This window comes from Lithobates pipiens, unplaced genomic scaffold (assembly GCF_037356315.1).
Source record: "Lithobates pipiens isolate NorthernLeopardFrog02 unplaced genomic scaffold, aLitPip1_a1.2 Scaffold_22, whole genome shotgun sequence".
Classification (NCBI taxonomy): Eukaryota; Metazoa; Chordata; class Amphibia; order Anura; family Ranidae; genus Lithobates; species Lithobates pipiens.
The window spans coordinates 844602-857567 of record NW_027507784.1 but is presented as its reverse complement, the minus strand read 5'-3'; the positions used below and the strand labels follow the sequence as shown (position 1 = coordinate 857567).

The window sequence follows — 12966 nt, the reverse complement described above, 5'->3', positions numbered from 1 at the left end:
GAAATTCATGAATATCCAATGAGAGATGAGGTGATGGTCTCGTGCATGGAGCCATAAAAACAAAAGCCCAACATAGCGTAATATTGAAGGAAACGTCTCTTTCCAGCTGGAGATGTCTCTTGCCGGACTTATTATTACTGTTTCCCGGGTCATTGTGGACGGCGGCAACATTGATTGGCATCCATGGTTTGGTGCTGCCCTCTGCAATTGTACAGATTCTGCTCCCATTATAGGTGGATTGTGGGGTCTATATAGGCGGATTGTGGGGTCTATATAGGGGGGTTGTGGGGGTTTATATAGGTGGGTTGTGGGGTCTATATAGGTGGATTGTGGGGTTTATATAGGTGGATTGTTGGGGTTTATATAGGTGGATTGTGGGGTCTATATAGGTGGATTGTGGGGTTTATATAGGTGGATTGTGAGGTTTATATAGGTGGGTTGTGGGGTTTATATAGGTGGATTGTGGGGTTTATATGGGTGGATTGTGGGGTTTATATAGGTGGGTTGTGGGGTTTATATAGGTGGATTGTGGGGTTTATATGGGTGGATTGTGGGGTTTATATGGGTGGATTGTGGGGTTTATATAGGTGGATTGTGGGGTTTATATAGGTGGATTGTGGGGTTTATATAGGTGGATTGTGGGGTTTATATAGGTGGGTTGTGGGGTTTATATAGGTGGATTGTGGGGTTTATATAGGTGGGTTGTGGGGTTTATATAGGTGGATTGTGGGGTTTATATGGGTGGATTGTGGGGTTTATATAGGTGGATTGTGGGGTTTATATAGGTGGATTGTGGGGTCTATATAGGTGGATTGTGGGGTCTATATAGGTGGATTGTGGGGTCTATATAGGTGGATTGTGAGGTTTATATAGGTGGATTGTGGGGTTTATATAGGTGGATTGTGGGGTCTATATAGGTGGATTGTGGGGTTTATATAGGTGGATTGTGGGGTTTATATAGGTGGATTGTGAGGTTTATATAGGTGGGTTGTGGGGTTTATATAGGTGGATTGTGGGGTTTATATAGGTGGATTGTGGGGTTTATATAGGTGGATTGTGGGGTCTATATAGGTGGATTGTGGGGTCTATATAGGTGGATTGTGGGGTTTATATAGGTGGATTGTGGGGTTTATATAGGTGGATTGTGAGGTTTATATAGGTGGGTTGTGGGGTTTATATGGGTGGATTGTGGGGTTTATATGGGTGGATTGTGGGGTTTATATAGGTGGATTGTGGGGTTTATATAGGTGGATTGTGGGGTTTATATAGGTGAATTGTGTGGGTTTATATAGGGGAATTGTGGGGGTTTATATAGGTCGGTTGTGGGGTTTATATAGGTGGGTTGTGGGGTTTATATAGGTGGGTTGTGGGGTTTATATAGGTGGGTTGTGGGGTCTATATAAGTGGATTGTGGGGTTTATATAGGTGGATTGTGGGGTTTATATAGGTGAATTGTGGGGTCTATATAGGTGGATTGTGGGGTTTATATAGGTGAATTGTGGGGTCTATATAGGTGGATTGTGGGGTTTATATAGGGGGATTGTGGGGTTTATATAGGGGGATTGTGGGGTTTATATAGGTGGATTGTGGGGTCTATATAGGTGGATTGTGGGGTCTATATAGGTGGATTGTGGGGGTTTATATAGGTGGATTGTGGGGTCTATATAGGTGGATTGTGGGGTTTATATAGGTGGATTGTGGGGGTTTATATAGGTGGATTGTGGGGGTTTATATAGGTGGATTGTGGGGTTTATATAGGTGGATTGTGGGGTCTATATAGGTGTTAGACTGGGGGTGTCTACTATCAGGAGAGGGCGGTAATCATCCACTGTATCATGTATTTCTCTCCTCCTTTGTGAGGGGGTTTATTTCTAACATTTTATACAGATATGGTTCATTGGGGGATGGGTCACATCTTGGTATAGGGATGGTGGTAGAGGGATTTTTATGTAGGGGGTCAGTATTGGGGATTTTATATGCTTGTTGTTATCTTTGCTATTGATAAATGTTGGTAATTTGACTCTTTGGGGTGTATTAATATCAATTTCTTTTTAGTTTTTATCTTTTGGGGTATCTGTGGTTGGGATTTTGGGGTATCTGTGGTTGGGATTTTGGGGTATCTGTGGTTGGGATTTTGGGGTATCTGTGGTTGGGATTATACCCCCCCCCCCCGCTTTGTAGTCGGTGAGAATTCCCTTATTAATGAAGACAAGACTCCGGTGATTTTGTTCGGTATACATATATATATATATAGTGTAGTGTATGTATAGACTATGACATCATATGTTCCTTTCCCATCCACAGGTGTTTCTATGTAGAGTGGAGCAACACGGAACCATCAACATACAAGTGACGGGGATACTGAGGCCGAGACACGCCTGGACGGTAATCCCCCTCCCCCGTGTCATGTGATGCCGGCTGGTTTGGTGGGGGATGGGAGAATTTGGCACAATTCAGTCGGTGTATAAAGGGTTGGATAAGGGGGGGATGGGGGTTGTGGGGTCACTGACCAGCATGGAGACCCCGGTGTGTGTACAGCTCTGCTGGAGGTGGGTGGGGGAGGGGGACCATTTCTGGATCCTCTCATCTCTTAATGTGTCCACCAATCACAATTTCCATCATCTGACGATCGATGTGTGTGAATTGCAGGAGACGAAGTCGGTGAATCTCAGCACTGAGGTGATGGTCGGCTACAATGAGACGCGATATCACAGCCAGCTGGGGAGGAAGTTCCACCATGTACAGGTAACCCCGGGGTGGGTTCTATATATCGGGGGATGGGAACTTCCTGCTTTCACCAGGGCCACTGACTGATGGATCAGTCCTGACCGACCAATCACATAACGAGTGTGACGGGGGAGTCCTGACCGATCACATCACATGACGAGTGTGATGGGGGAGCCCTGACCGATCACATGACATGACGAGTGTGACGGGGGAGTCCTGACCGATCACATGACATGACGAGTGTGACGGGGGAGTCCTGACCGATCACATGACATGACGAGTGTGACGGGGAGCCCTGACCGATCACATGACATGACGAGTGTGACGGGGAGCCCTGACCGATCACATGACATGACGAGTGTGACGGGGAGCCCTGACCGATCACATGACATGACAAGTGTGACGGGGGAGCCCTGACTGATCACATGACATGACGAGTGTGACGGGGGAGTCCTGACCGATCACATCACATGACGAGTGTGATGGGGGAGCCCTGACCGATCACATGACATGACGAGTGTGACGGGGGAGTCCTGACCGATCACATGACATGATGAGTGTGACGGGGGAGTCCTGACCGATCACATCACATGACGAGTGTGATGGGGGAGCCCTGACCGATCACATGACATGACGAGTGTGACGGGGGAGTCCTGACCGATCACATGACATGATGAGTGTGACGGGGGAGTCCTGACCGATCACATGACATGACGAGTGTGACGGGGAGCCCTGACCGATCACATGACATGACGAGTGTGACGGGGAGCCCTGACCGATCACATGACATGACGAGTGTGACGGGGAGCCCTGACCGATCACATGACATGACGAGTGTTACGGGGAGTCCTGACCGGTCACATGACATGACGAGTGTGATGGGGGAGCCCTGACCGATCACATGCCATGACAAGTGTTACGGGGAGTCCTGACCGATCACAGGACATGAGTGTGATGGGGGAGTCCTGACCGATCACATGACATGACAAGTGTGATGGGGGAGCCCTGACCGATCACATGACATGACGAGTGTGACGGGGGAGCCCTGACCAATCACATCACATGGTGAGTGTTACGGGGAGTCCTGACCGGTCACATGACATGACAAGTGTGACGGGGGAGCCCTGACCGATCACATGCCATGACAAGTGTGATGGGGGAGCCCTGACCGATCACATGACATGACAAGTGTGACGGGGGAGACCTGACCGATCACATGACATGACAAGTGTGACGGGGGAGTCCTGACCGATCACATGACATGACAAGTGTGATGGGGGAGCCCTGACCGATCACATGACATGACAAGTGTGACGGGGGAGACCTGACCGATCACATGACATGACAAGTGTGACGGGGAGTCCTGACCGATCACATGACATGACAAGTGTGATGGGGGAGCCCTGACCGATCACATGACATGACGAGTGTGACGGGAAGTCCTGACCGATCACATGACATGACGAGTGTGATGGGGGAGTCCTGACCGATCACATGACATGACGAGTGTGACGGGAAGTCCTGACCGATCACATGACATGACGAGTGTGACGGGGGAGCCCTGACCGATCACATGACATGACGAGTGTGACGGGGAGCCCTGACTGATCACATGACATGACAAGTGTGACGGGGAGTCCTGACCGATCACATGACATGACAAGTGTGACGGGGAGTCCTGACCGATCACATGACATGACAAGTGTGACGGGGAGTCCTGACCGATCACATGACATGACGAGTGTAATGGGGAGTCCTGACCGATCATATGACATGACAAGTGTGACGGAGGAGTCCTGACCGATCACATGACATGACGAGTGTGACGGGGGAGCCCTGACCGATCACATGACATGACGAGTGTGACAAGGGAGCCCTGACCGATCACATGACATGACGAGTGTGACGGGGAGTCCTGACCGATCACATGACATGACGAGTGTGATGGGGGAGTCCTGACCGATCACATGACATGACGAGTGTGACGGGGGAGCCCTGACCGATCACATGACATGACAAGTGTGACGGGGGAGCCCTGACTGATCACATGACATGACAAGTGTGACGGGGAGTCCTGACCGATCACATGACATGACAAGTGTGACGGGGAGTCCTGACCGATCACATGACATGACAAGTGTGACGGGGAGTCCTGACCGATCACATGACATGACGAGTGTGATGGGGAGTCCTGACCGATCATATGACATGACGAGTGTGACGGAGGAGCCCTGACCGATCACATGACATGACGAGTGTGACGGGGAGTCCTGACCGATCACATGACATGACGAGTGTGATGGGGAGTCCTGACCGATCATATGACATGACGAGTGTGACGGGGGAGCCCTGACCGATCACATGACATGACGAGTGTGACAAGGGAGCCCTGACCGATCACATGACAAGACGAGTGTGACAAGGGAGCCCTGACCGATTAAATGACATGACGAATGTGACGGGAAGTCCTGACCGATCACATGACATGACATGACATGACGGGGGAGCCCTGACCGATCACATGACATGACGAGTGTGACGGGGGAGCCCTGACCGATCACATGACATGACATGACATGACGGGGGAGCCCTGACCGATCACATGACATGACGAGTGTGACGGGGGAGCCCTGACCGATCACATGACATGACGAGTGTGACGGGGGAGCCCTGACCGATCACATGACATGACGAGTGTGACGGGGGAGCCCTGACCGATCACATGACATGACGAGTGTGACGGGGGAGCCCTGACCGATCACATGACATGCCATGACATGACGGGGGAGCCCTGACTGGCCAATCCCAGCTCTCTGTGTCATGTGACTGGCGGGGCCCTCAATGATGGTTTTTCCGTCTCTCCAGGTGATGACACAAGTGGATCTTGTAGTTCCTCCCAATCACGTGCCGCTCATTGTGGGAGGAACGGTCGGGGGCGTGGTCCTGCTCTCTCTCCTCTGTGCTCTGCTCTATAAGGTAAGTGACGGGTAGGTGGGTGTCTCCTCCTCTGGAATTAGTGGCATGGTGGTTTCCTGTTATCGGTCATACATAGTGTGCATATATATATATACACACACAATCTCTGACAAAAGTAAGTACACCCCTCAGTGACATTTCTTCTCTCTTTTCATGTGACAACACTGAAGAAATGACACTTGTCTACAATGTAAAGTAGTGAGTGTACAGCTTGTATAACAGTGTAAATTTCCTGTCCCCTCCAAATAACTCAACACACAGCCATTAATGTCTAAACCGCTGGCAACAAAAGTCAGTACACCCCTAAGTAAAAATCTCCAAATTGGGCCCAATTAGCCATTTTCCCTCCCCCGGTGTCATGTGACTGGTTAGTGTTACAAGGTCTCAGGTGTGAATGGAGAGCAGGTGTGTTAAATTTGGTGTTATCGCTCTCACTCTCTCATACTGGTCACTGGAAGTACAACATGGCACCTCATGACAAAGAACTCTCTGAGGATCTGAAGATAAGAATTGTTGCTCTACATAAAGATGGCCTAGGCTATAAGAAGATTGCCAAGACCCTGAAACTGATCTGCAGCACGGTGGCCAAGACCATACAGCGGTATAACAGGACGGGTTCCCCTCAGAACAGGCCTCACCATGGTCCACCAAAGAAGTTGAGGTCATGTGATCAGCGTCATATCCAGAGGTTGTCTTTGGGAAATAGACATATGAGTGCTGCCAGCATTGCTGCAGAGGTTGTAGGGGTGGGGGGTCAGCCTGTCAGTGCTCAGACCATACGCCGCACACTGCATCAAATTGGTCTGCATGGCTGTCGTCCCAGAAGGAAGCCTCTTCTAAAGATGATGCACAAGAAAGACCACAAACAGTTTTCTGAAGACAAGCAGACTAAGGAGATGGATTACTGGAACCATGTCCTGTGCTCTGATGAGACCAAGATAAAGGTATTTGGTGTCAGATGGTGTCAGGCGTGTGTGGGGGCAACCAGGTGAGGAGGACAAAGACAAGTGTGTCTCTACAGTCAGGCATGGTGGTGGGGGTGTCATGGTCTGGGGCTGCATGAGTGCTGCCGGCACTGGGGGGCTACAGATCATTGAGGGGACCATGAATGCCAACATGTACTGTGACATACTGAAGCGGAGCATGATCCCCTCCCTTCAGAGACTGGACCGCAGGGCAGTATTCCAACATGATAACCACCCCAAACACACCTCCAACACCACCACTGCCTTGCTAAAGAAGCTGAGGGTAAAGGTGATGGACTGGCCAAGCATGTCTCCAGACCTAAACCCTATTGATCATCTGTGGGGGATCCTCAGAGGGAAGGTGGAGGAGGGGAAGGTCTCCAACATCCACCAGCTCCGTGATGTCATCATGGGGGAGGGGAAGAGGACTCCAGTGGTGACCTGTGAAGCTCTGCTGACCTCCATGCCCAAGAGGGTGAAGGCAGTGCTGGAAAATAATGGCGGCCACACAAAATATTGACAGTTTGGGCCCAATTTGGACATTTCCACTTAGGGGTGTACTGACTTTTGTTGCCAGCGGTTTAGACATTAATGGCTGTGTGTTGAGTTATTTGGAGGGGACAGGAAATTTACACTGTTATACAAGCTGTACACTCACTACTTTACATTGTAGACAAGTGTCATTTCTTCAGTGTTGTCACATGAAAAGAGAGAAGAAATGTCACCGAGGGGTGTACTTACTTTTGTCAGATACTGTATATATATATATATATATATATATACACACACACACAATGTATAGAGGGAATAGTCTATGATGGGAGTTCTCCTGTCAGCGGCGGTCCTGCAGGACTCCCATCATGGAGGACTTCCTGTGTGGGGGAGGGGAGAGGCTCCTCAGCTCTGCACTCCATACTATACACAGTATATAGGTGTAAGACCCCAGAGGCCAGGCCTAAGTTCGTGGATAAATTGGGGGGACCGAGGAAAGATATTGGGGCGCCTGTCGCTTTTTTTTTTTTTGCAGAAAGGTGAAGGAACTGAGGATTGGGGGTCCCAGAGACGGTAGCAGACCACTTATGGACTCTCTAGATCCAGGTCCAGCTGCACAGTGTCAGCCGACCCGGCAACACTTTCCCGAATTTCAGTATGTCCTCCAAGTGAGTCCCTGGACCTCCCGAGACCGGCCTTCTTCCCGGCTCTCTCCAGCAGGGGGCCTTTCCTAGATCTCCTCCAGATCAGGCAGGACCACCTCCGCCCCAAAACAGGCTTCACCCCAAGAGAGCGAGCACATGGCCTGTCCCAGATATTTATATCCTCCCCCAGCAGGCACCAGTGGTATAAACCTCCTACTGGATTGGCTGAAGGAAATAACTTTTTGTTTGTGAAATCTGATGCTATGTCCAGGGATAGCACTGACATCTACTGGCCACAGTGGGAATCACAAGCCAGCTGATGCCTAGGCAAAAACCAGGTGAAGAACTACACAATCAGTCTGAGCGAACTACAGCCCAGCCAATCACTGACCTAGAGGCCCCTGATAGGATACCAATAGCTTCACTACTGTCTGTGCCCCTCACCCTCCTATCTGTGCCCCTCACCCTCCCATCTGCGCCCCTCACCCTCCTATCTGTGCCCCTCACCCTCCCGTCTGCACCCCTCACCCTCCTATCTGTGCCCCTCACCCTCCTATCTGCACCTCTCACCCTCCTATCTGTGCCCCTCACCCTCCTATCTGCACCCCTCACCCTCCTATCTGTGCCCCTCACCCTCCTATCTGCACCCCTCACCCTCCTATCTGTGCCCCTCACCCTCCTGTCTGCACCGCTCACCCTCCTATCTGCACCCCTCACCCTCCTGTCTGCACCCCTCACCCTCCTGTCTGCACCCCTCACCCTCCTGTCTGCACCCCTCACCCTCCTATCTGCACCCCCCACCCTCCTATCTGCGCCCCTCACCCTCCTATCTGCGCCCCTCACCCTCCCGTCTGCACCCCCCACCCTCCTGTCTGCACCCCTCACCCTCCTATCTGCGCCACTCACCCTCCTATCTGCGCCCCTCACCCTCCTATCTGCGCCCCTCACCCTCCTATCTGTGCCCCTCACCCTCCTATCTGTGCCCCTCACCCTCCCGTCTGCACCCCCCACCCTCCTGTCTGCACCCCTCACCCTCCTATCTGCGCCACTCACCCTCCTATCTGCGCCCCTCACCCTCCTATCTGCGCCCCTCACCCTCCTATCTGTGCCCCTCACCCTCCTGTCTGCACCCCTCACCCTCCTATCTGCACCCCTCACCCTCCTATCTGCACCCCTCACCCTCCTGTCTGCACCCCTCACCCTCCTGTCTGCACCCCTCACCCTCCTATCTGCACCCCTCACCCTCCTATCTGCGCCCCCCACCCTCCTATCTGCGCCCCCCACCCTCCTATCTGTGCCCCTCACCCTCCCGTCTGCACCCCCCACCCTCCTATCTGTGCCCCTCACCCTCCTGTCTGCACCCCTCACCCTCCTATCTGCGCCACTCACCCTCCTATCTGCGCCCCTCACCCTCCTATCTGCGCCCCTCACCCTCCTATCTGTGCCCCTCACCCTCCCGTCTGCACCCCCCACCCTCCTATCTGTGCCCCTCACCCTCCTGTCTGCACCCCTCACCCTCCTATCTGCGCCCCTCACCCTCCTATCTGTGCCCCTCACCCTCCCATCTGCACCCCTCACCCTCCCATCTGCACCCCTCACCCTCCTGTCTGCGCCACTCACCCTCCTGTCTGCGCCCCTCACCCTCCTATCTGCGCCACTCACCCTCCTATCTGCACCTCTCACCCTCCTATCTGTGCCCCTCACCCTCCTGTCTGCACCCCTCACCCTCCTATCTGTGCCCCTCACCCTCCCGTCTGCACCCCCCACCCTCCTATCTGTGCCCCTCACCCTCCCGTCTGCACCCCCCACCCTCCTATCTGTGCCCCTCACCCTCCTGTCTGCACCCCTCACCCTCCTATCTGCGCCCCTCACCCTCCTATCTGTGCCCCTCACCCTCCCATCTGTGCCCCTCACCCTCCCGTCTGCACCCCTCACCCTCCTATCTGCGCCCCTCACCCTCCCGTCTGCACCCCCCACCCTCCTATCTGCGCCCCTCACCCTCCTGTCTGCACCCCTCACCCTCCCACCTGCACCCCTCACCCTCCCACCTGCACCCCTCACCCTTCTATCTGCTCCCCTCACCCTCCTATCTGCGCCCCTCACCCTCCTGTCTGCACCCCTCACCCTTCTATTTGCACCCCTCACCCTCCTATCTGCACCCCTCACCCTCCTGTCTGCGCTCCTTCCTCAGTGCGGTTTCTTCAAGAGAAATAAATTTCGGGTGGAGGAAGATTCTTCTTACACCGTCGTCCAGCAAATGTCTGATGAAGAGGGAACAGCAGGGGCCACCGAGGGGCCACAGGAGCCGCTGACATCACTTCCTGAACCCGCTGATCTTCCACTGGAGTCATCTGAAGGGCAATGAAGATCCTGAATATAAAAAGGACTTACAGGGGAAACGGACCCCAAACCTTTTCTTTTACAGGGAGATTATCACCCCCCTATAATTGGGGGGGGGGGGTTATGGGTGTCCGATCAGGATATTATTGCCCCCAGTGTGGGGGGGGGGGGTTTATTGGTCTCTGATCAGGATATTATTGCCCCCAGTGTGGGGGGGGTTTATGGGTCTCTTATCAGGATATTATTGCCCCCAGTGTGGGGGGGGTTTATGGGTCTCCGATCAGGATATTATTGCCCCCAGTGTGGGGGGGGGGGGGGTTTATGGGTCTCTTATCAGGATATTATTGCCCCCAGTGTGGGGGGGGGGGGGTCTGGGTTTATGGGTCTCCGATCAGGATATTATTGCCCCCAGTGTGGGGGGGGGGGGGGGGGTTGGGGTTCATGGGTCTCCGATCAGGATATTATTGCCCCCAGTGGGGGGGTGGGGGGGTTTATGGGTCTCTGATCAGGATATTATTGCCCCCAGTGGGGGGGTTTATGGGTCTCCAACCAGGATATTATTGCCCCCAGTGTGGGGGGGTTGGGGTTTATGGGTCTCTGATCAGGATATGATTGCCCCCAGTGTAGGCGGGGGGGGGGGGGTATGATGATGATGATTGATCTCTTGCTGTACAATCTCTGAATCTGTAAATAACAGAAATAAATGAATAAAGTGGGACTCCGCTGTGTGATGGATCTTCATTTGTTACCAAAGTGACTCCAATCTGCTGCTCATCCAGCCGGACTACAAGTCTCAGCATTACCAGAGGGGAGGTATGGGGCTGGAAGGTTATGCTGTGACTTGTAGTTCAGCAGAAGGTGGAGAGCTATAATAGGTGTGAAAAGGTAGAACATATTAGCTCCTCCCCCAGGCTGCAGATGGGCCCGCCTTCTGATGGAAGCGACCCCTCCCACAATGGAAAATTAATCCATAGCTACAGTCAGCACTCAGTAAATATCTGCAGGGGTATGTACAGGGGTCAGGAGTGGGGGGTATGTACAGGGGTCAGGAGTGGGGGGAATTTACAGGGCGAGGGGTCAGGAGTGGGGGGTATGTACAGGGCAATTGGTCAAGAGTGGGGGGGTATGTTCAGGGTCATGGGTCAGGAGTGGGGGGTATGTAGAGGGTGATGGGTCAGGAGTGGGGGGTATCTACAGGGAGATGGATCCAGAGTGGGGAATATGTTCAGGGCAAGGGGTCAGGAGTGGGGGGGTGTATGTAGAGGGCGATGGGTCAGGAGCGGGGGGGTATGTACAGGGCGATTGGTCAGGAGCGGGGAGTATGTTCAGGGCGAGGGGTCAGAAAGGGTTATACAGTGAGTGAAATAAGTATTTGATCTCCTATCAATCAGCAGGATTTCTGGCTCCCAGGTGTCTTCTATACAGGTAACAAGCTGAGATTTGGAGAACTCACATAAAGGGAGTGCTCCTGGCAGTAGCCACAGATTCCAATCTCTCCACCATGGAGGCCAAAGATCTGCCCAAGGGGAGAAGATCGGAGACCTACACAAGGCTGGAATGGGCTACAAGACCATCGCCAAGCAGCTTGGTGAGAGGAGACAACAGTTGGTGGGATTATTATTCACAAAATAACGATGGATCTCCTCGGTCTGGGGCTCCATGGAAGATCTCACCTCGTGGAGGATCAATGATCAGGAGAACGGTGAGGAATCCGCCCAGAACTACACCGGAGAATCTTCTCCATGATCTCAGCTGGGACCATAGTCACCAAGAGAACAATCGGTAACACACCGCGAGGGACTGAAATCCTGCAGCCCCCGCAAGGTCCCCCCGCTCAGGAAATCACATGTACAGGTCCCCCCGCTCAGGAAATCACATGTACAGGTCCCCCCGCTCAGGAAATCACATGTACAGGTCCCCCCCGCTCAGGAAATCACATGTACAGGTCCCCCCGCTCAGGAAATCACATGTACAGGTCCCCCCCGCTCAGGAAATCACATGTACAGGTCCCCCCCGCTCAGGAAATCACATGTACAGGTCCCCCCCGCTCAGGAAATCACATGTACAGGTCCCCCGCTCAGGAAATCACATGTACAGGTCCCCCCCGCTCAGGAAATCACATGTACAGGTCCCCCCGCTCAGGAAATCACATGTACAGGTCCGTCTGAAGATCACTAATGAACATCGAATGATTCTGAGGAGAACCGGGGGAAGGGTTGTGGTCAGAGGAGACCGAAATCCAGATCTTTGGCATCAACTCAACTCACCGTGTTTGGAAGAGGAGGAATGCTGCCTATGACCCCAAGACCACCACCCCCCACCATCATACATGAAGGACCTATGACCCCAAGAACACCATCCCCCACCGTCATCCATGGAGGACCTATGACCCCAAGAACACCATGCCCCACCTTCATACATGGAGGACCTATGACCCCAAGAACACCATCCCCCACCGTCATACATGGAGGACCTATGACCCCAAGAACACCATCCCCCACCGTCATACATGGAGGACCTATGACCCCAAGACCACCACCCCCCACCGTCATACATGAAGGACCTATGACCCCAAGAACACCATCCCCCACCGTCATGCATGGAGGACCTATAACCCCAAGAACACCATCCCCCACCGTCATCCATGGAGGACCTATGACCCCAAGAACACCATGCCCCACCTTCATACATGGAGGACCTATGACCCCAAGAACACCATCCCCCACCGTCATACATGGAGGACCTATGACCCCAAGAACACCATCCCCCACCGTCATACATGGAGGACCTACGAGCCCAAGAACACCATCCCCCACAGTCAT

The 12966-nt window shown here is 53.0% G+C and overlaps 1 protein-coding gene across 1 annotated transcript in view; it reads left to right on the top strand.

Moving 5' to 3' along the window:
- LOC143925196 (integrin alpha-L-like) overlaps nt 1-10539 on the top strand; it is a 79141-nt gene extending 68602 nt beyond the window's left edge. Inside the window, exons 22-25 of the mRNA XM_077449795.1 lie at nt 2305-2385; nt 2650-2745; nt 5593-5703; nt 9996-10539. Of these exons, the coding sequence (XP_077305921.1) occupies nt 2305-2385; nt 2650-2745; nt 5593-5703; nt 9996-10169 (462 nt within the window). The 3' untranslated portion in view covers nt 10170-10539. The remainder of the gene's footprint in view (nt 1-2304; nt 2386-2649; nt 2746-5592; nt 5704-9995) is intronic.
- The last annotated feature ends 2427 nt before the right edge of the window (nt 10540-12966 follow it).